The sequence below is a fragment of the Oncorhynchus kisutch genome, linkage group LG8 (genome assembly GCF_002021735.2).
Source record: "Oncorhynchus kisutch isolate 150728-3 linkage group LG8, Okis_V2, whole genome shotgun sequence".
Classification (NCBI taxonomy): Eukaryota; Metazoa; Chordata; class Actinopteri; order Salmoniformes; family Salmonidae; genus Oncorhynchus; species Oncorhynchus kisutch.
This window is the reverse complement of record NC_034181.2, coordinates 48710160-48732715: the sequence shown is the minus strand read 5'-3', so window position 1 is coordinate 48732715 and position 22556 is coordinate 48710160. Positions and strand designations below refer to the sequence as shown.

General features: G+C 42.9%; 2 protein-coding genes across 51 annotated transcripts in view; both read left to right on the top strand.

Moving 5' to 3' along the window:
* Window positions 1-12151, top strand: part of si:ch211-266g18.10 (titin) — a 149038-nt gene extending 136887 nt beyond the window's left edge. For 49 of the 50 annotated variants that reach the window (XM_031830529.1, XM_031830528.1, XM_031830481.1 and 46 more), the window contains 5 exons: window positions 1029-1070; window positions 1247-1291; window positions 8215-8259; window positions 8677-8712; window positions 8927-12151. In XM_031830529.1, the coding sequence (XP_031686389.1) occupies window positions 1029-1070; window positions 1247-1291; window positions 8215-8259; window positions 8677-8712; window positions 8927-9012 (254 nt within the window). In that variant the 3' untranslated portion in view covers window positions 9013-12151. The remainder of the gene's footprint in view (window positions 1-1028; window positions 1071-1246; window positions 1292-8214; window positions 8260-8676; window positions 8713-8926) is intronic. The other variant, XM_031830480.1, reaches the window with a different exon arrangement.
* Window positions 12152-17266: 5115 nt separating this feature from the next.
* The window catches only part of mapk8ip1b (mitogen-activated protein kinase 8 interacting protein 1b), a 118781-nt gene continuing 113491 nt past the window's right edge, over window positions 17267-22556 (top strand). Inside the window, exon 1 of the mRNA XM_031830478.1 lies at window positions 17267-19442. Coding sequence (XP_031686338.1) covers window positions 19306-19442 — 137 coding nt within the window. The 5' untranslated portion in view covers window positions 17267-19305. The remainder of the gene's footprint in view (window positions 19443-22556) is intronic.

The following is a 22556-nucleotide window of genomic DNA, read 5'->3' as shown; positions in this document are numbered from 1 at the left end:
CATGTTGATGATTTAATTACTATGCTGTTTGTAACTACCCTGGTAGGTTGACTGACAACCTAATCCAGGTTGCAGGCACTGGTTACAGTTTGACATTTTTTCCTGAGTGGGCAGCTTGATGATAGTCAGTCAATATTTAAATCACCCAGAAAATAAACTTCTCTGTTGACATCACATACATTATCAAGCACTTCACACATTATCCAAATACTGACTGTTAGCACTTGGTGGTTTATAGCAGCTTCCCACAAGAATGGGCTTTAGGTGAGGCAGTTTAATGGCTGTGTTAGGAGACAAATGGATCATCAACTTTGAAGATGCTCCACTACTAACCCAAATGACAGATGTAATCCTGTACAGAATACAAATATTCAAAAACATGCATCCTGTTTGCAGCAGGGCACTTAAGTAATACTGCCAGAAGGGTGGCAAATAAATTTACTTTTTGTCTATATACAAAGTGTTATGTTTGGGGAAAATCCTAGAAATAAAACATCACTGAGTACCACTCTTTATATTATCAAGAATGGTGGTGGCTGCATCATGTTATAGGTATGCTTGTCATCGGCAAGGACTAAACAGTTTTTTATTATAAAAAATAAACGGAATACAGCTATAAGCACAGACAAAATCCTAGATGAAAACCTGGTTCAGGCTGGCTGAATACCAAGATGAAATTGAATGTTCCTGAGTGGCCTAGTTACAGTTTTTACTCTTAGAGACATACCCAAAAACACTCACAGCTGTACATTTTTCCCCAAAAGTGGTTCTTTAAAGTATTGACTCAGGGTTGTGAATACTTATGTAAATGGTATACTATATTTCTGTATTACATTTTTCTAACTATGCAACAAATACTCAAAAGATGTTTTCACTTTGTCATTGTGCGGTATTATGTATAGATTGGTGAGAGAAAAATAATGTAATTCATTTTATATTCAGGCTGTAGCACACACAATAAAATGTGGAATACGTTAAGGGGTATGAATACTTTCTGAAGGCACTTTATCCCTCTTTGTTTCAATAAGAGCCTGATGCGCCAAAGGAGAATGCCAGACCTGTGAAAAAAGGTAGGTAATTCCAGTATTGACACATCAACAATGTTAATTATTATAATTATCACACATTGACAGTGTCTAAATATCATCCTTACCTTTACTGAATGCTGTTTATGAACAATCTGAAATGTCTGAAGATCAAGGAGTGGTCCTATTTCTTTAGATTGTGTTCTCTCTTGTCAATGCAGATACTCCCAAAGAAAAGGCTTCCAAATCAGTCCCTGTAATGAAAGGTATTCATGTATTGTTTGGCAGCTGTAGAAATGCCAGAATGTTGTCGCAAAGCCAACTTTTTGATCAATTCTAGACTGCCTTTTTGGAATAATTTCAGGGTATTGCAATTTGAGTTGAAGTGTGTCCTTTAATACATTTAGCTCGCTAAACAGCCATGAATCACAGTTTGGTTTATTTTGCAGTTTCTGAAGTAAACCTGAACGCATTGTATTAGGTGCTCTTTTTTTAAGTTTATGCCAGTATTTAGCTTTAAATGGATTGATTACCCTATATTCATAACCCGGATGAATAAGTTGGACTATAGTATTGGTATAGTGCCAGACGTGTCCCCCTGCTTAAGCCAGTACATGTTCAGGCCCCTCTGAAGTTTGCTAGAGAGCATTTGGATGATCCAGAAGAAGATTGGGAGAATGTCATATGGTCAGATGAAATCAAAATATAACTTTTTGGTAAAAAGTCAACTCGTCGTGTTTGGAGGACAAAGAATGCTGAGCTGCATCCAAACCATACCTACTGTGAAGCATGGGGGTGGAAACATCATCATGCTTTGGGGCTGTTTTTCTGCAAAGGGACCAGGACGACTGATCCGTGTAAAGGAAAGAATGAATGGGGCAATATATGGTGAGATTTTGAGTGAAAACCTCTTTCCATCAGCAAGGGCATTGAAGATGAAACGTGGCTGGGTCTTTCAGCATGACAATGATCCCAATCACACCACCCGGGCAACGAAGGAGTGGCTTCGTAAGAAGTATTTCAAGGTCTTGGAGTGGCCTAGCCAGTCTCCAGATCTCAACCCCATAGAAAATCTTTGGAGGGAGTTGAAAGTCCCTGTTGTCCAGCAACAGCCCCAAAACATCACTGCTCTAGAAGAGATCTGCAAGGAGGAATGGGCCAAAATACCAGCAACAGTGTGTGAAAACCTTGTGAAGACTTACAGAAAACGTTTGACCTCTGTTATGGCCAACAAAGGGTATATAACAAAGTATTGAGCAACTTTTGTTATTGACCAAATACTTTTTTGCCACCATAATTTGCAAATAAATAAATTAAAAATCCTACAATGTGATATTCTGGATTTTTTTTCTCATTTTGTCTGTCATAGTTGAAGTGTACCTATGATGAAAATTACAGGCCTCGCTCATCTTTTTAAGTGGGAGAACTTGCACAATTGGTGGCTGACTAAATACTTTTTTGCTCCACCGTATATAGTTGGAATCAAAGTGATAATTAAACAACAGAAGATTGATATAGTTTTGCGTTGCCTGATCGAATGGAATTTTCCTCCTCAGTTACACCTCATAATCAGAATTGTAGTGTTAAGTCAAGTGCAGTTTGCCATTTATTTCTGTTTGTCTGAAACCCAGTCTGAATCTGCCAAATGATAGCTACCCTGTTGCTTTTCAATAGCACAACAAATGGCGCTGACAGAGAGGACTGCCTCGATTCTAGTCCTTAGGAAACTTTGCAGTATTTTATTTTTTATGTATTATTTCTTACATTATTAGCCCAGAAAATCTTGTGTTATTACATACAGCCGGGAAGAACTATTTAATATCAGAGCGGCATCAACTTACCAGCACTATGACCAGGAATAGGATTTTTCCGTAACGGATCCTTTGTCCAGGGCATTTGAACTGGTTCCAGAGGCCGAACCAAAACAACGCTGCCGGAGGAGAGGGAGTCGGAGCGGTCTTCTAGTCAGACTTCAGAGGCTTGCAACACCACCCACCGCTTCCGAGTATATTATCCGTTAATGTCCAGTCTCTAGATAACAAAGTTAACAAAATCGGGGAAGGTTTGCTTTCCAGAGAGACATCAGGGATGGCTCAGAAACATGGCTCTCTCAGGATATGCTGCCAGTACAGCCACCTGGATTCTCAGTGCATCGCGCCGACAGGAGTAAACCTCTCTCTGAGAAGAAGAAGGGCAGAGGTGTATATTTCATGATTAACGACTCATGGTGTAATTGTACACCTGACCTAGAATTCCTCACAAGAAATTGCTGACCGTATTATCTTCGTTTATTGTCACAGCCATGTATATGCCCCCTCAAGGCGATACCACGACGGCCCCCAAGCAACTTCACTGGACTCTATGCAAACTGGAAACCATATATCCTAAGACTGAATGTATTGTAGTTGGGGATTTTAACAAAGCAAATTTGAGAAAAAAGCTACCTAAATGCTATCAGCATATCGACTGTAGCACTCGCGCTGAAAAAACACTGGACTATTGTTACTCTAACTCCTGCAATGCATACAAGGTCCTCCCCCACCCTCTTTTCGGCAAATCTGACCATGACTCCATTTAGCCCCTCCCTTCCTATAGGCAGGAACTCAAACAGGAAGTACCCATGCTAAGGACTATTCATTAGTCTGACCAATTGGAATCCATGCTTCAAGATTGTTTTGATCACACAGACTGGGATATGTTCCAGGTAGCCTCAGAGAATAATATTGACATATACTCTGATCGGTGAGTGACTCTATAAGGAAGTGTATAGGACCTGTCATACCCAGTGGGACAATTAAAACCTACCCTAACCAGAAACCGTATAAAGATGGCGGGCCTGCTGGTAAATAAAGCCCAACCCAACCAGGAAGCGGAGCTACCTACGGTAGGAGTCCTGACAGTACCCCCCCCCCCCCCCCCTGACACGCGGCTTACGCAGCGCGCCGACACCGGCCTCGAGGGCGACCCGAAGTGCGAGGCGCAGAGCGATCCGGATGGAGGCGATGGAAATCCCTCAACAGTGACGGTTCCAAGATGTCCCCCACCGGTACCCAGCATCTCTCCTCCGGACAGTACCCCTCCCAGTAGTATCCCAGAATTGCCCGTATCGTGTACGCCGGGGACCCCTCGATGTCCAGAGGGGGCGGAGGGACCTCCGGAACCTCACCGTCCTGCAGGGGACCAGCTACCACCAGCCTGAGGAGAGACACATGAAACGAGGGGTTAATGCGATAATAGGAAGGGAGTTGTAACCAAAAACACACCTCGTTTATCCTCCTCAGGACTTTTAAGGGCCCCACACACTGCGACTCCAGCTTCCGGCAGGGCAAGCGGAGGGGCAGGTTTCGGGTCGAGAGCCAGACGCTATCCCCCGGTACAAACACGGGGGCCTCACTCCGGTGGCAGTCAGCACTCCTCTTCGGCCGTCCACTGGCTTGTTTGAGGGATTCCTGGACGGCCTTCCATGTTTTCTTGGAGCGCTGCACCTACTCCTTCACCGCAGGAGCCTCGGTCTGACTCGGATGCCAAGGTGCCAGGCTGGTAGCCCAACACACACTGAAACGGTGATAAGTTCATCGAGGAGTGACGTACCTAGACCACTCCCTTGGCCGGTCCTGGCAATACGACCGCAGAAACCTACCCACCTCCTGGTTCACTCTCTCCACCTGCCCATTACTCTCTGGGTGATAACCGGAGGTCAGGCTGATCAAGACCCCCGGACGCTCCATGAACGCCCTCCATACCCAGGACGTGAACTGGGGACCCCGATGAGAGACAATGTCCTCCAGCACCCCATAGTGCTGGAAGACATGGGTAAATAGCACCTCCGAGTCTGTAGGGCTGTAGGGAGACCGGGCAACGGGAGGAGACGGCAGGACTTAGAAAACCAAGACCATAGTGTTCCCCTGGGACGGGGGAAGATCGGTCAGGAAATCCACTGATAAGTGACACCATGGCCGTTGTGGAATGGGGAAGGGTTGTAACTTCCCTCTAGGAAGGTGCCTAGGAGCCTAGTGGGGCACACACTGAACAGGAAGAGACATAAAACCTAATGTCTCTCGCAAAGGTGGGCCACAAATACTTCCCTCGGAGGCCCCCCACTGTAATCGCCACCCCAGGATGACCCGAGGAGGGTAGGGTGTGAGCCCACCGAATCAGTTGGTCCCGAACACCAAGCGACACGTACTTAGGCCCAGTCGGACACTGAGGAGGCGCAGGTTCTGCCCTCAATGCCCGCTCAATGTCCAATTCCACCTCCCATACCACTGGTACCACCAGCCTCGAGGCTGAAAGGATGGGAGTAGGCTCGATGGACTGATCCTCCGTGTCATAGAGACGGGACAGCGTGTCGGCCTTTGTGTCCAGGGAGCCTGGTCTATAAGACAGAGTGAACCTGAATTGGGTGAAGCTCATGGCCCACCTTGCCTGACGTGGATTCAGTCTCCTAGCTAGAAAAGGGTGCTTAGCCCCCTCAAGCCAGTGTCTCCACACCCTCAGGGCTTTTACCACCTCTAACAACCCCCGCTCCCCCACATCATAGTTACGCTCTGGTGGAGTTTTGGTGGCGTACCTGAGCGCTGTGATAGCAAGGCACCCACCCCAGCCTCGGACGCGTCCACCTCCACTATGAATGCTAGAGAGGGGTCCGGGTGGGCCAACACGGGTGCATCCGTGAACAGCGCTTTCAACCTATTGAAGGCTCTGTCCGCCTCAGCCGAACACCGCAAACGCACCGCACCCCCCCCTTCAGCAGTGAGGTAATGTGGGCCGCTACCTGGCCAAAACCCCGGATAAACCTCCGGTAGTAATTGGCAAACCCAAGGAACCGCTGCACCTCCTTCACTGTGGTCAAGTCTGCCAATTACGCACGGCCTTAATGCGGTCACACTCCATCACCACCCCCGAGGTGGAAATGCGATAGCCCAGGAAGGAGACGGCTCATTTGGAGAACACACACTTCTCAGCCTTGACGTATAGGTCATGCTCCAGCAGTCTACCAAGCACCTTGCGCACCAGAGACACATGCGTGGCGCGGGTGGCGGAATAGATCAGAATATCATCGATATAGACAACCACGCCCTGCCCGTGCAGCTCCCTGAGAATTTCATCTACAAAGGATTGAAATATGGCTGGAGCATTCTTTAACACATACGGCCTTGTTAGAAATTGGATATGTAGACGGGCGAGTCGGTCAAGGATCGATTCAGACAAGGTGGTAAATTGTATGACAAGCAACAGTTGATTCAGAGTGAAGATATCTAGAACAGCGTAATTACGGCTCTCCCGCTGGTTCGTACGGAACTGCAGACAAAGAGACCGATACAATCAGTACATCACTTCTATATAGAACAGAAAGTAGGTTGATTCTGGAAGATCGGATCTTTGGATTGGTTCAGCTGGGGTGTAGTCTGTAGTCTTCCGCCATTGGCTCAGTTGTCTGTCCGTCATCGTAGAATCCTCTTCGGGCACACAATGTTCAGCTACAAAGGAGATTATGTGTGTGCGCGCTGGTTTTGGCCATTAGTGTAATGCGGGAGCTATCCTGTAGGGGACCCCACAGGCTTTACTTTGAGTTGTAGCCCTGTATTAACAATAGTTTGGTCACCTGCATAAGAAATAGCATTTCTCTACAGCCTGACGAGGTACTCATAGTGGCCCGATGTGGTACTAAACACGGTTTTCCACTCGTCTCCATCCAGAATTACGCACCAGACTATACGCGCTCCTGAGATCCAGTTTTGTGAAAAACTGTGCTCCGTGAAATGATTCCACCGTGTAGCGATGAGAGGTAGTGGGTAACTAAACCCCACTTTGATGGCATTTAGACCTCTGTAATCAATGCACGGACGCAGACCTCCCTCCTTTTTCTTCACAAAAAAGAAACTCGAGGAGACGGGTGAGATGGAGCGCTGAATGTACCCCTGCCCCAGAGATTCCGTGACATATGTCTCCATAGCCAACGTCTCCTCCTGTGACGATGAGTACACGTGACTCTTGGGAAGCGCAGCGTTTACCTGGAGATTTATTGCACAATCCCCCTGTCGATGAGGTGGTAATTTAGTCACTCTCTTCTTACTGAAAGCGATTGCCAAATCGGCATATTCAGGGGGGATGCGCACAGTGGAAGCCTGTTCTGGACTCTCCACCGACGTGGCACCGATGGAAACTCCCATACACCTTCCTGAACACTCCTCTGACCACCCCTGGAGAACTCCCTGTCTCCACGAAATCGTAGGATTGTGACTAGCCAGCCAGGGAATCCCCAGGACCACTGGAAACGCAGGCGAATCGATAATGAAGAGACTAATCCGCTCCTTATGATTCCCCTGCGTCACCATGTCCAGTGGAACCGTGGCCTCCCTGACCAACCCTGACCCTAATGGCCAGCTATCTAGGGAGTGCACGGGGAAGGGAGAATCTACCGGCACTAGTGGAACACCCAGTTTGATGGCGAGTCCGCAATCCATAAAATTCTCAGCTGTGCCTGAATCGACTAGCGCCTTTTGCTGGGAAGAGGGGAAAAAAAATCAAGAAACAAAATCAAGACAAACATTTGACCAACAGGGGGTTCTGGATGAGTTTGGTGCTGACTCACCAAAACAAATGCCCCAAACACGGGGGACTTAAACAGTCCAGCAAAAAAAAAAAACACAGGCGGGCCTGCTGGTAAATAAAGCCAAACCAATCAGCCTAAAACAAACACAGGTGAAACCAATAAACAGAAAAGGGGAAAAGGGATCAGTGGCAGCAAGTAGGCCGGTGACGACGACCGCGGAGCGCCACCCGAAAAGGTAGAGGAGCTACCTTCGGTAGGGGTCGTGACACCAACCTTAATATGATGGTTATTATATCAATATTTGCGCATAAAGACGTTTCCACTGCTATTTCTCACATAATTCATTTTACAGACTCTAAAAGATCCCACCTTGTCTAACGTATTTTGTTTTGTCGACATAGTTTACCAACCAATTTTACCAACAATTTTGTATTTTGTTTTGTCGACATAGTTTACCAACCAATTTTACCAACAATTTTGCTGTTTTACATCAACCCTGTCGTGACATTTTGTACTTTGTACTTTACTAACATAAAAAGGTTGGATGGAAATCTGGGTTAATGGCACAAAAATGGTTAGAAGATTTTCAGAAACACATAACAATTGTTTTATTGGTATCCCTTTCTAATATAGAAAAGTCTGCTGAGAAGAAGCCTGCCAAAGAAGAGAAAGCAAAGGGTAATAAACCCTATTCTTTTATATTCCATTCCATTCTAGTCTTTTCTATTTTATTCTATTTCTATTCTATCCTATTCAGCAACTGAAATCTAAAGTTCTAATAGTTGTGTCAACAAGACGAGATTTGTAAAAGCTAGCCACGTGAGACTAGGGTTTGGTTTAAGCATGCTATGGTTAGGGCAAAGTTAGAGAAAATAAACATGCCAAAACAAAGACACTTGCAGCATACCAGTCCTGCAAGTTATGCCACCCCCGACCAACTTTTTATTCATTCCACACCTCTTCTTTCCAAAACGTAACTTACAGAGGTTTCCATCCTCAAAACAATTAGCTCAAGTCTGTGTTACTCATGAATGTCTAGACTCATTGAAACATTGATCATCGTGACATTAAAATCATGACCTCTTTCTTCAACAGCAGAGCCTGTTATAACAGACCCCTTTGCCACAGAAGGTAAATATTATTTTCACACAGTAGCACTCCAAATATTATATTTTAAGGGCAGTCTATGGATCACATACCAGTTACACTTTTAATCAAGTATAACTTATAAGGCCTTCATAAGCCCTGTGCAGTATAAGGCCAACATAAATGCTTCACAAATTATTTATAAGCTAATGATGGGAAGTGGACTGTTTATTTTTTTTATACTCTGGATAATTTTCAGATGAGATGCCCTACTTCCAGTGCTTTTTTGTGGATGAAGATGAGGCCCAGTATCCCTTCTACCCTTTCTCACCTCTCCAGATGTGAGAGCCCTGCCCAGTGAAGAGCACAGTATAGAAAGCAATGGGACGAGATGGGCTACACCTTTAGTGTGGAGTTCATAATAAAACCAAGCCATGGAATCCACTACTGCTATGTTTCAGCCTAGCATCCTGAGCTGGTCTTCAACAGAAACCTAGGACAGCAGCACTTTGAGTGAATTCGTTGAGCTCTCATGGGTAGCCAACATCATTCCTGTCCAAATGTGTTCGTGTTATATTTTGTTTTTGATAGCTGATATGGCATGAGTTGATCTATATCAGGACATAAGTATTTTGAATGAAACAATGCATACTGTGTTTACATCTGCATCTGCATTTGCTTGATTCAATTCCCGCTTTGATAGTTGTCAGTTTTCTCAATTGAATGGTATATTTAAACAAATTTGAACACAGATTGTACCGTTGGCTTTCATACTTTTCAAATTCTCAGTGCAGCGCAAGCAATTTATCTGTCTGTCATCACATTCAGTTGAATTGGAGCTGCATATGGAAGCCGAGCAGTGTTGGTCTAGAATTTGGGGGAAGAGCTTGGTTGGGCTGGACTACAGACTGCTGCTCTGTTGCTGTGGACTCTGAATTACGCTTTATTTACATGAACATGGGCTCAATATCATTGCTCTCATACTAAGACATCAGTGGGTCGTTCCATCTAAAAAAAATCACAAGAAAGAGGCTTTCGACACCTACCTTCTCAGATTGTACTGAAATTGTTTCTGTTAGAGAACAGATAAGATTAGTGTTCCTGCGACAATATTTTGTTGAAATATAATTTGATATCTGAGAAATTAAGCTAATTGATTCCACCCAAATTGGCCATTACATTCAATAAATATAGACCCTAACCTCCAGGATTGCTTTTCTTAAGGAATTCCTCCCCCACATGTTAAAGGGACAGTTCACCTAAATTACATAATTACATTTGGTTTCCTTACCTGTTAGCAGTCTTTGTAGAAATAAATTAAACAGCCCATGTGTTGGTTTTGTTGTCCACTGACTCAAATGCAAACTGTTTTGCATTTGTGACACAACTCCAATGCAAGTCAATGGTACCTGTATTAGCATTTTCATGCTTCATGTCCAAATCCTTCTGAAGTATTTAAAGCTGTTATGATTTAGATGACAGACAGATGATTTAGATATGAAGCTTGGAAATGCTTAGGTACCATTGACTTGCATTGGATTTGTGCCACAAATGCTAAAAAGTTAGCATTTCAAACACCGGCCAGATTAACAAAACCAAAACATGGGTTGCTGTCATAACTTGTCCCTAAACTGCTTACAGGGTAAGGAAACAATATGTCATTTGGGTGAACAATCCCTTTAACACTGAGAGGGATTCTGAAAAAAATAACTACAAGTAGGAACAGCACCATCTAGTGGTCAGAACATTGTAATATCAAGATGTAGGATGGGGCATTAACCTAACTTAAATGATTAATTTCTCTGAACAGGAAGAAAAATACATCACCAAATTCACTGAGAATACATTACATAGGATGAAGAAATAACACTGAGCCACAGCTCCATACTATTCGTCAAACATAGAGAACTAATACTGTATTCTCTTTATTAGGGTGGGATTGGCTTGGGGTGTGTGGTGTCCGTGGGTGGCTTTTGATAGTTTCTTTCGATTCCTCATGTCTTACTCCTTGTTAGAAAAAGGTTTGGTCCAAATCCGATGTTAGGTACTATATTTATTGAATATTATATGATTCATATAATATTCAATAATTATAATACCGAACATCGGATTTGGACAAAATGTTCTTCTAACAAGGAGTGAGACATGAGGAATCGATCAATTTAAATGGGCAATTTGTGTGCAATCAATTAGCGTAAATACTCAGAGATTAAATTATATTTAACAAAATAATATTGCAGAAATGCTAATCTTATCTGTTTCTAACTACAGAAATGAAATTGTTTCAGACCAATCTGCGATGGTGGGTGTCATGGCTTGCTGAAATGACATACAACAACCTCAGTGGATTTTTACCTTACTTTGTGAGACGTTTTTGTTTTTAATGTTGCATTTCTTGCCCTTCTGTTCACAATGGTAACTCACAATGAGATAGTACTTCCATTGTAGCTGAATATGTTTCCTCATTGATTTTCAGGTTACATTGCTTTCTTCCATTTTCTTCTATTCCTCTTCATCAGTCTGCGTTTGTTAACTTTGAGGAAGCATAAAGTTTTTCATCAAATTCGTAGGGACCTCATACTCACATAAAAAAAATGATGTTGGTGCCTCGAAGTCTGTGAAGTTGTTTTTGTATTGTATGTACTATATGTCTGGAAAGGAATAACCATAACCTATATGTCCATGAGAGCTCCCAGATTCTGATAAAACACCCTCTGGCTTTCCCACAGGTGACAAGTGGCAGACTCAGTCATAGTGTTCTGAAGCCTTATCAACCATCTATACTTCTACAAAATGCTCCTCATTTTGATAGGAGTGCTGATTCTAAGCATTCAATTGTCTGAACCTCCAGAATGAGGTTGAAGAATAATTTTTAATGGGTAACACGTCCGTTGGAATGCACTTGTTGCAATCAGGTGTCGCTGAAATATTTCATTTTGTGTGATAATCCATTTTGAACTCATTTAAAGTTGGTGTTGTCCATTTGTATCAACATAAGTTAGATATCATTTCTTGCACTGGATTACACCATCAAGGACCTTAAACTAACTGGAACATGAGAGGAGAATACATATATTAATGATCAAAATCAATGTTTGTATCCCATATCTATTTATTGATAGACCAAAAGGAACAGCTGCATAGCTCATGAGTGTCACAGAGTAGTGTCCTTTTGGTAGGGTTTACACAACTGGCAAACGGTGTGGGAAAAATAAACAAGTCCAGTTTACCATTCTGTGATGCGTATAGTGACTTATGAATCATATATAATCAAGTGATGTAGTAATATAAACAATATATTATGATATTATTTATATAATTATAATATTATCAACAATAGTGGTAATAATAATGCATGTATGACAATTGTATTTATTTTTGTGCTATGTTATGTACAGATTTATAACATTTCAGATTGATTACTTTATAATCTCTGAAAGACAAGTTGGGATAGCAGTCAACACATAAACCTACTTCTACTTCAGTTAAATTGCGTCTTGGCTAATTTTATGTTTTTAATTAAAGTGACAACTTGAATTTTGACAATCAAATCAAATTTATTTATATAGCCCTTCGTACATCAGCTGATATCTCAAAGTGCTGTACAGAAACCCAGCCTAAAACCCCAAACAGCAAGCAATGCAGGTGTAGAAGCACGGTGGCTAGGAAAAACTCCCTAGAAAGGCCAAAACCTAGGAAGAAACCTAGAGAGGAACCAGGCTATGTGGGGTGGCCCGTCCTCTTCTGGCTGTGCCGGGTGGAGATTATAACAGAACATGGCCAAGATGTTCAAATGTTCATAAATTACCAGCATGGTCGAATAATAATAAGGCAGAACAGTTGAAACTGGAGCAGCAGCACGGCCAGGTGGACTGGGGACAGCAAGGAGTCATCATGTCAGGTAGTCCTGGGGCATGGTCCTAGGGCTCAGGTCCTCCGAGAGAGAGAAAGAAAGAGAGAAGGAGAGAATTAGAGAACGCACACTTAGATTAACATAGGACACTGAATAGGACAGGAGAAGTACTCCAGATATAACAAACTGACCCCAGACCCCCGACACATAAACTACTGCAGCATAAATACTGGAGGCTGAGACAGGAGGGGTCAGGAGACACTGTGGCCCCATCCGAGGACTCCCCTGGACAGGGCCAAACAGGAAGGATATAACCCCACCCACTTTGCCAAAGCACAGCCCCCACACCACTAGAGGGATAATGAAGTACATGTGAAGTACATGAAGTACATGAAGACAATGAAGTACATGTGTAGCCAAATATTGATACTGTTCCATCTTTCAGCTTCGGTACCTCTGCACAAAACATGTATTTGTTGCAGAAGAATGGGATACTTTGGTACATGAAATGCCTTTAAATTCCCATTTAGCCTGTACAAAATGTTAACACGTATATTTTTGTGGAGAGCAAAAGATAAGACTGTGAAATAGTGCATTTATGCTGATTCCACTAACCATGTAAGGCAGGTATTTAAATACATGCATTACTTATTTTAATTAATTTTATTATATTTATTTCACCTTTAGGTAGGCAAGTTGAGAATAAGTTCTAATTTACAATTGCGAGCTGGCCAAGATAAAGCAAAGCAGTTCGACACATACAACAACACAGAGTTACACATGGAGTAAAACAAGCATACAGTCAATAATACAATAGAAAAATAAGTATATATACAATGTGAGCAAATGAGGTGAGATAAGGAAGAAAAGGCAAAAAAAAGGCCATGGTGGCAAAGTAAAACACTGGAATGGTATATTTGCAGTGGAAGAATGTGTAAAAGTAGAAATATAAATAATGGGGTGCAAAGGAGCAAAATAAATAAATAAATACAGTAGGGAAAGAGGTAGTTGTTTGGGCTAAATTATAGATGGGCTATGTACAGGTGCAGTAATCTATGAGCTGCTTTGACAGCTGGTGCTTAAAGCTAGTGAGGGAGATAAGTTTTTCCAGTTTCAGAGATTTTTGTAGTTCGTTCCAATCATTGGCTGCAGAGAACTGGAAGGAGAGACGGGCAAAGGAGGAATTGATTTTGGGGGTGACCAGAGAGATATACCTGCTGGAGCGCCTGATACAGGTGGGTGCTGCTATGGTGACCAGCGGGCTGAGATAAGGATGGACTTTACCTAGCAGGGTCTTATAGATGACCTGGAGCCAGTGGGTTTCGCGAAAAGTATGAAGCGAGGGCCAGCAAACGAGAGTGTACAGGTCGCAGTGGTGGGTAGTATATGTGGCATTGGTGACAAAACGGATGGCACTGTGATAGACTGCATCCAATTTATTGAGTAGGGTATTGGAGGCTATTTTGTAAATGACATCGACGAAGTTGAGGTTCGGTAGGATTGTCAGTTTTACGAGGGTATGTTTGGCAGCATGAGTGAAGGAGCTTTGTTGCAAAATAGGAAGCCAATTCTAGATTTAATTTTGGATTGGAGATGTTTGATGTGAGTCTGGAAGGAGAGATTACAGTCTAACCAGACACCTAGGTATTTGTAGTTGTCTACATATTCTAAGTCAGAACCGTCCAGAGTAGTGATACTGGACGGGCGGGCAGGTGCAGGCAGCGATCGGTTGAAAAACATGCATTTAGTTTTACTTGTATTTAAGACCAATTGGAGGCCACGGAAGGAGAGTTGTATGGCATTGAAGCTCGTCTGGAAGGTTGTGTCCAAAGAAGGGCCAGAAGTATACAGAATGGTGTCGTCTGCGTAGAAGTGGATCAGAGACTCACCAGCAGCAAGAGAAACATCATTGATGTACAGAGAAAAGAGTCGGCCCAAGAATTGAACCCTGTGGCACCCCCATAGAGACTGCCAGAGGCCCGGACAACAGGCCCTCTGATTTGACACACTGAACTCTATCAGAGAAGTAGTTGGTGAACCAGGCGAGGAAATCATTTGAGAAACCAAGGCTATCGAGTCTGCCGATGAGGATGTGGTGATTGACAGAGTCGAAAGCCTTGGCCAGGTCAATGAAAACGGCTGCACAGTATTGTTTCTTATCGATGGCGGTTAAGATATCGTTTAGGACCTTGAGCGTGGCTGAGGTGCACCCATGACCAGCTCTGAAACCAGATTGCATAGTGGAGATGGTGCGGTGGGATTCAAAATAGTCGGTAGTCTGTTTGTTGACTTGGCTTTCGAAGACTTTAGAAAGGCAGGGTTGGATAGATATAGGTCTGTAGCAGTTTGGGTCTAGAGTGTCCCCCCCTATGAAGAGAGGGATGACCGCAGCTTCTTTCCAATCTTTGGGAATCTCAGACGACACGAAAGAGAGGTTGAACAGACTAGTAATAGGGATTGCAACAATTTCATAGTTTTAGAAAGAAAGGGTTCAGATTGTCTAGCCCGGCTGATTTGTGGGGGTCCAGATTTTGCAGCTCTTTCAGAACATCAGCTGACTGGATTTGGGAAAAGCAGAAATGGAGAAGGCTTGGGCGAGTTGCTGTGGGGCGCAGTGCTGTTGACCGGTGTAGGGGTAGCCAGGTGGAAAGCATGGCTAGCCGTATAAAAATGCTTATTGAAATTCTCAATTATAGTGGATTTTTCAGTGGTGACAGAGTTTCCTATCCTCAGTGTGCAGTGGGCAGCTGGGAGGAGGTGTTCTTATTCTCCATGGACTTTACAGTGTCCCAGAACTTTTTTGAGTTTGTGTTGAAGGAAGCAAATTTCTGCTTGAAAAAGCTAGCCTTGGCTTTTCTAACTGCCTGTGTATATTGGTTTCTAACTTCCCTGAAAAGTTGCAAATCACGGGGCTGTTCGATGCTAATGCAGAACGCCATAGGATGTTTTTTTGTTGGTTAAAGGGCAGTCAGGTCTGGAGAGAACCAAGGGCTATATCTGTTCCTGGTTCCAAAATTATTGAATGGGGCATGCTTATTTAAGATGGTGTGGAAGGCATTTAAAAAAAAACAGGCATCCTCTACTGACGGGATGAGGTCAATATCCTTCCAGGATACCCGGGCCAGGTCGATTAGAAAGGCTTGCTCGCTGAAGTGTTTCAGGGAGCGTTTGACAGTGAATGAGTGGAGGTCGTTTGACCCATTATGGATGCATGCAATGAGGCAGTGATCGATGAGATCTTGGTTGAAAACAGCAGAGGTGTATTTAATATTTATTCTTACCCATAAGAGCAGCAGTTCGGGGCAAGGAATTAGGGCTAAACTAAGTGTAGTTTACAAACGTATCCAAGTGTTGTTTCTTTTTCTCTCTCACGCTTTCGCTCTCTCTCTTTTAAGTCTCCATCTTGTGAAACACATGTCATTCATGTGTTGGTCCGCTAGGGACACGTTGTCATCGTATTATGTTTCTAATCAATAACCTATGCTGTGTGTGTATCTAATGCTATCATTGAGCTTGTTAGTAAATAAATAATGAAATAAACTTGTGTGGTACAGAAAGATCAGTGAGACGCGGGTTTGTGCAGATTTGGGGAGTGTACGCTGTTCAAAATGAGACTGATATGAGGAAATTATTAATTGATGACTGGTAGGATATTTATATATTCTTGAATTAATTTGGGAAACAGTAACTCGTTAAACAAAGTTTTCCCATGGTGCCCCAGATACATAAACAGTTAATTGTTACATAATTAATTTAATCAAGTAATAATTAAACCTAGTAGGTAATTATTCGATAAAAAGCAGTCCTCATATTAATGATAGTCACATCATGACAGGGTCAATGCAAATAGTCCGGGAAGCCATTTGATTAACTGTTCAGCAGTCTTACGGCTTGGGGTGGAAGCTGGCATCTATGTTCTCTTGATAAGTATGTGAATTTGACCATTTCCCTGTCCTACTAAGTATAAAAATATAACAAGTACTTTGTATGGAAAAAAAAGTACATTATTATTGTAGTGAATAGGAAAACAATGAATAAATTGCTAATAAATTACTAATAATACCTATTAAAGGCTTTATAAGCTACTTACATAGTCACAAATTATATTTTGGATTTATTATCTATGCTGATCAAGTCCCTAAATGAAGACTCATTGCTCACCACTGTCTCTCTGGCCCAATCTGAGCTCCCTCAACCTGCTCCTCCTCCTCAATAACTTAATCCTGAGTCTCAGTGACTGGCTCACTAGTACTAACAGTTCATTTTCCAAACATAATACATTCTTACATTGTATAAAGCAATTATTAGAATGAAGAAGAAGTTTAGATAAACAGTATATTCACAAATGTATTCATGGTCACCTTACCGTAGCTTCCAATCTTGGCCTCTTGCTTTGAGAGGTAAAGAATGAAACGATTTTGCCCTTGGTATCTCTGTCAAAATATGAACAAGAGCTAGCTAAGTCTACTGCACGTAGGCCTACTAAGAGCATTGTCTGCTGAAGTGATGTATCTCAAAGTGAGTGCTCTCAGACTTGTCCAACAACTAGCTAGCTAACAGTAAACTCTAACTTGAAATGAAAATACTTTGTCAACATTAGAAATGTGTAATATATGAAAACGTAGCTAGCTAGACTATCTTACCCGTGGTCTGAAATCGGAGTAGATAGCCAGAGCGAATTTACCAGCTAGTATAAAGGTGCATTTTAAAACCTCTTTTAAATATGTCCACTGTTTCGGCCTCCCTCAGGTTCTCTGGCAGGCTATTCCAGAGACTGTGTACATTGCAATTAAAGGCTGTCTCTCCATGCCTTTTTGTTCTAGGCTTTGGAATAGTTAAAAGGCCAGTGCCAGAGGACCTGAGGGACCTACTGTAAACATAACTCAAAAGCATGTCTAATATGTATTGGGGTGCACAATTAAAACCAGTGTAATGTGTGTTCTCCGTCCGGTCTTGCTCAGTACCCGTGCTGCAGCATTCTGTACTTTTTGCAGTTGACAAATGGCTTCCTTGGATAGACCAGACAGGAAAGCATTACAGTAGTCAAGCCTGCTTGTAATAAAAGCATGTATGAGTCTCTCTGTATCAGCCTGAGAAAGAAACAGCCACACCTTGGCAATGTTCCTGAGGTGGTAAAAAGCTATTTTGGTCACATTCATAATGTGTGATTTGAAATTGAGTTCAGAATCTAAAATGACACCTAGGTTTTTTACCTTGTGCTTTATCTTGCTCGTCTTGATTTAGCTGGAGGAAGTTGAGCCATCCAAATATTTAAATCATTAATACAGTCTAATAATTCTGTGGAACTAAAATCCTCTGGTGACACAGAAATGTTGTGTATCATCTTGAACATTGTTTTTCCATAGATGATGTGCGCACCAGCACCGCCTTCTGCTAGGGAGATTACTGTATTGCAGACATTTTATGCATAATTTCTGATGGAGTTAATATGGTTTTTGTGGGCGGATTATCAGCATTTCTTTATTTGGGCGGCCCAAAAAAATGCTTTGGTGGCCGCCCAAGAGTTTTCAATGGCAGAAAAAGCCTGAGCTGCACTGGAAACGCCATCATGGTTACATTATCCCATATCTCGTGCAGGCTCCATGCTGTCTTAATGTAACCATGATTGCGTTTCCAGTGCAGCTCAGTGTAAACAATCATAAGGGGTTGGTATTTTCTGGCAAGCGAATTCTAGGTGTTGAAGTCTTTCCATTGAGCTGTCCTTGGGTTCCGAAAGAAATAGAAAGTTAGAACTGTATCCAGCATGTGTCCGAAGCGGAGCTTCCTTCCGTTAAATATCCTTTACGGATTATTTTGACTTGATTGTAGTGACTTCTTTACCTTGCTGACATAGTCACTGCTCAAGCTGAAGCGGAGTTGTTTCTGATGCATACAGTCTACAATGTTCCCAAAAGACAAAGAGCAGAGATCCAGGGATATGATGCAAAAAAAATGATTTTTCTTTCATTAAATAACCAAACAAAAGTATTCTCTGATTAATATAGATCATAGATTATGTGAAATTATATTTTCAAAAGAATTTGCTGCTCCTGCGTCCTCCTGACTCCTACTACACAAGGCCTAACTTCCTCCATTTATTCTGTACTTGCCACAGCGCAATGGGCAAAAGTGGGCAAAAGTGGGAGCCATATACTAAGGTACACTAAGGCACATTAATAACCAAAATAATACATCAATGATCAGGTATATTACACACAACATATAATATTTCAACAATATACATTGTGCTTGGTACGCCTTCTGTGTTCAATAAAATATGACAAACGCACACACACAAGGTCAGGGTTAATGGAGTGTACACTCACCCCCCCCCTTCTGGAGATGAAACAGATCCCCCTGTCTCCTTTCATCCATCTTGTTTAGAGAAAATGGGAGAGAGGAGGAAAAGAGGAAAAGGAGAGGGATAATGAGAAAGAGAGGATGAGAAAAACCCGAGCATGATCAATCTGCTCCATGAATAATTGAAGAGGGTTGTGTTTTGGAGAGGTCTCTTCTCAGCCCAGCCAAAGCATCCTACAATGATTTCTCTCTTTCTACTCTCGTATAGTACATCTGATGCACATCCGGGACAGTGTAAACATTGATGATTCGAGAAAAGGCTCTCGGTGGGAGAGGAGAAGAGAGGAGTCGGTTACCTAATAGCACTTTGCGCTGGCTGCTCCTGCCGCTGCTAACGACGATACCCCTATATTCCCATTCTGGGCTCAGGAACATTTAGGGAGACAGGAGGAAGGAGGGATAACCAGAGCAGGGCTTTGAATCGTATGCCTATCCTATCGACCCAGCTGAGCACCCCCCCCCCTTTTCTCCTTCTCCTCTCCTCTGTGGATGCCCTCACTTGCAGCATGGACTCCGGAGGGGAAAGAGAGAAAGGGTGGATGGAAGACCAGTGGGAGAAATGGTAGGGAAACACTGCATCTATCTTTCCTATCCTAGGTGTCTACCACACTGGCAGAAATCTAGTGGAGGGCTGGGTGACCTTGTGTGTGTGTGTGTGTGTGTGTATGTAACTGCTGAAAATATGTCGCTCGCTATGCTTCACTCAGTCTTATAGCATAGGACAGGGATGCCCTTGAATTAGAGAGGATGCATAGGAGAGAGGCAGAGAGAGAAGACAGCGAGATAGTGGAGGTAGAGGACTAGAGGTAGATGTAGCAGCTTTTATCATTTGGACACATGTCATATACTGTAACTCTTGGGAGAAGAATACAGAATATGATGATATCACCAGGATGCTGGTATGTTGAAAGCACAGACTTGCTGACTCTGTGTTTGTTGTCATACGGTGTTGGATGTAAAAGGTGACCCATGAGATGGCACTGTCCTTATGATGCAAAACAAATGTGAGCAGCCGAGATTGATGAATGAACGGTAATGTTGAATGCAGCCTATCAATATGCCTGATTTGGGATGAAGAGGTAAATTAGCAGGAGAGAGAGTCAGGCAGACGTGGCTGTATTAATGACTCAATCACGGGTCTAATGCTTAACATGGAGAAGCCAGAAATGTGATAATTTAATCAGCAAATGAAGGAAGATTCACAGCCATATATGTCAGTAATTGGGTAATTCAATAAATCACAGTAAACAGATTCTCTCACTGTGTTATGGTTTATTATGAGTTTGGAGTTTTGCTCAAATTTGTGTTCGATAAAATGTTTGATTTCGGGGGTTGGTTCTGTTCGGCTGGCCCTGATTAGAATTATCCTCACTGGTCAGGATGTGTTAAAATCAAATCAATCCAAATAAATGGTATTTGTCACATGAGACGAATACCACTGTGAAATGCTTTGTCACAAGCCCTTAATCAACAATGCAGTTCAAGAAAAAAGCATTTTGCTACACCCGCAATACCATCTGATAAACATATGTATGTGACAAATACAATTTGATTAGATTTGATTTACTAAATTTACCAGGGCCCCCCCCTGGTAAATTTAGTAAATCAAATCTAATCAAATTGTGAGTATAAAAATGGTGAGTATAAAAAAAAGTATAAAAGTAACAAGAAAATTACATAACAGTAACAAGGCAATATGCAGGTGGTACCAGTAATCAGTCAATGTGCTGGGGTACAGGTTAGTCGAGGTCATTTTGTAAAGTGACTATGCATAGATAATAAAGTAGCAGCATTGTAAAAACAAAGGGTAAGGGGGGGACTTTTATCTCCCTCACCAACTTTACACATGTGCTATCTGAGCAGCTAACCAATCGCTGCAGCTGTACATAGTTCATCTGTAAATAGCCCACCCAATTTACCTACCTCATCCCCATACTGTTTTTATTTGTTTACTTTTCTGCTCTTTTGCACACCAGTATCTCTACCTGCACATGACCATCTGATCATTTATCACTCCAATGTTAATCTGCTAAATTGTAATTATTCGCCTACCTCCTCATGCCTTTTGCACACAATGTATATAGACTCTTTAAAAAAAAGAATTCTACTGTGTTATTGACTTGTTTATTGTTTACTCCATGTTTAACTCTGTGTTGCTGTCTGTTCACACTGCTATGCTTTATAGTGGGCAGGTCGCAGCTGTAAATGAGAACTTGTTCTCAACTAGCCTACCTGGTTAAATAAAGGTGAAATAAAAAATACAAAAATAAAATGTAAATAGTCCGGCTGGGCATTTGATTAATTGTTCAAGCAGTCTTATGACTTGGAGGTAGAAGCTGTTAAAATAGTATTTTGGTCCTAGACTTGGTGCTCCGGTACCGCTTGCCATGCAGTAGCAGATAAAACAGTCTATGACTTAGGTGACTGGAGTCTATAACAATTTTTGTGGCCTTCCTCTGACACCGTTCTGTATATAGGTATTGGATGTCAGGAAGCTTGGCCCCAGTGATGTACTGGGCCATATGTACTACCCTCTATAGCGCCTTACGGTCAGATGCTGAGGAGTTGTCATACCGGGCGATGATGCAACCGGTGAGGGTGCTCTCGATGGTGCAGCTGTAGAACTTTATGAAGATCTGGGGACCCTTTACAAATCTTTTCAGTCTCCTGAGGGGGAAAAGGTGTTGTTGTGCCCTCTTCACAACTGTCTTGGTGTGTTTGGATGATGATAGTTTGTTGGTGATGTGGACAACAAGTAACTTGAAACTCTCGTCGAGCTTCACTTCAGCCCCATCGATGTTAATGGGGCCTGTCCGGCACTCCTTTTCCTATTGTCCACGATCAGCTCCTTTGTCTTGCTCACATTGAGATAGGTTGTTCTCCTGGCACCACACTACCTGGTCTCTGACCCTGTAGACTGTCTCATTGTTGTCAGAAATCACTGTTGTGTTGTCAGAAATATTAATGATGGTGTTGGAGTCGTGCTTGGCCACGCAACTGTGGTTGAACCGGGAGTACAGAACGGGACTAACCATGCACCCCTGAGGGGCCCCAGTGTTGAGGATCAGCGTGGCAGGTGTTGTTTTTTCTCCCCAATTCCGTGGTAGTTAGTGTCTTGTCTCATAGCTGCAACTCCCATACAGACTAGGGAGAGGTGAAGTTCGAGAGCCGTATGTCCTCCGAAACACAACCAAACCAATCCACACTGCTTCTTGACACAATGCACACGTAACACGGAAGCCATCCACACCAATGTGTTGGAGGAAACACTGTACACCTGGCGACCGTGTCAGTGTGCACTGCGCCCGGCCCGCCAAAAGAGTCCCTAGTGCGCAATGGGACAAGGACATCTCTGCCGGCACAGCTAGCACTGCGATGCAGTGCCTTAGACCACAGCACCATTCGGGAAACCCGGCAGATGTGTTTTTTGCCTACCCTTACCACCTGGGTTGGGGTGGGGGTGCATTAGGAAGTCCAGGATCCAGTTGCAGAGGGAGGGGTTTAGTACCAGGATCCTTAGCTTTATGATGAGCTTTGTGGGGAATATGGTGTTGAATGCTGAGCTGTAGTCAATGAACAGCATTCTCACATAGGTATAGGTGTTCCTTTTGTCCAGGTGGTAAACGTGTGGAGTGGGATTGAGAATGCATCATCTGTAGATCTGTTGGGGTGGTAT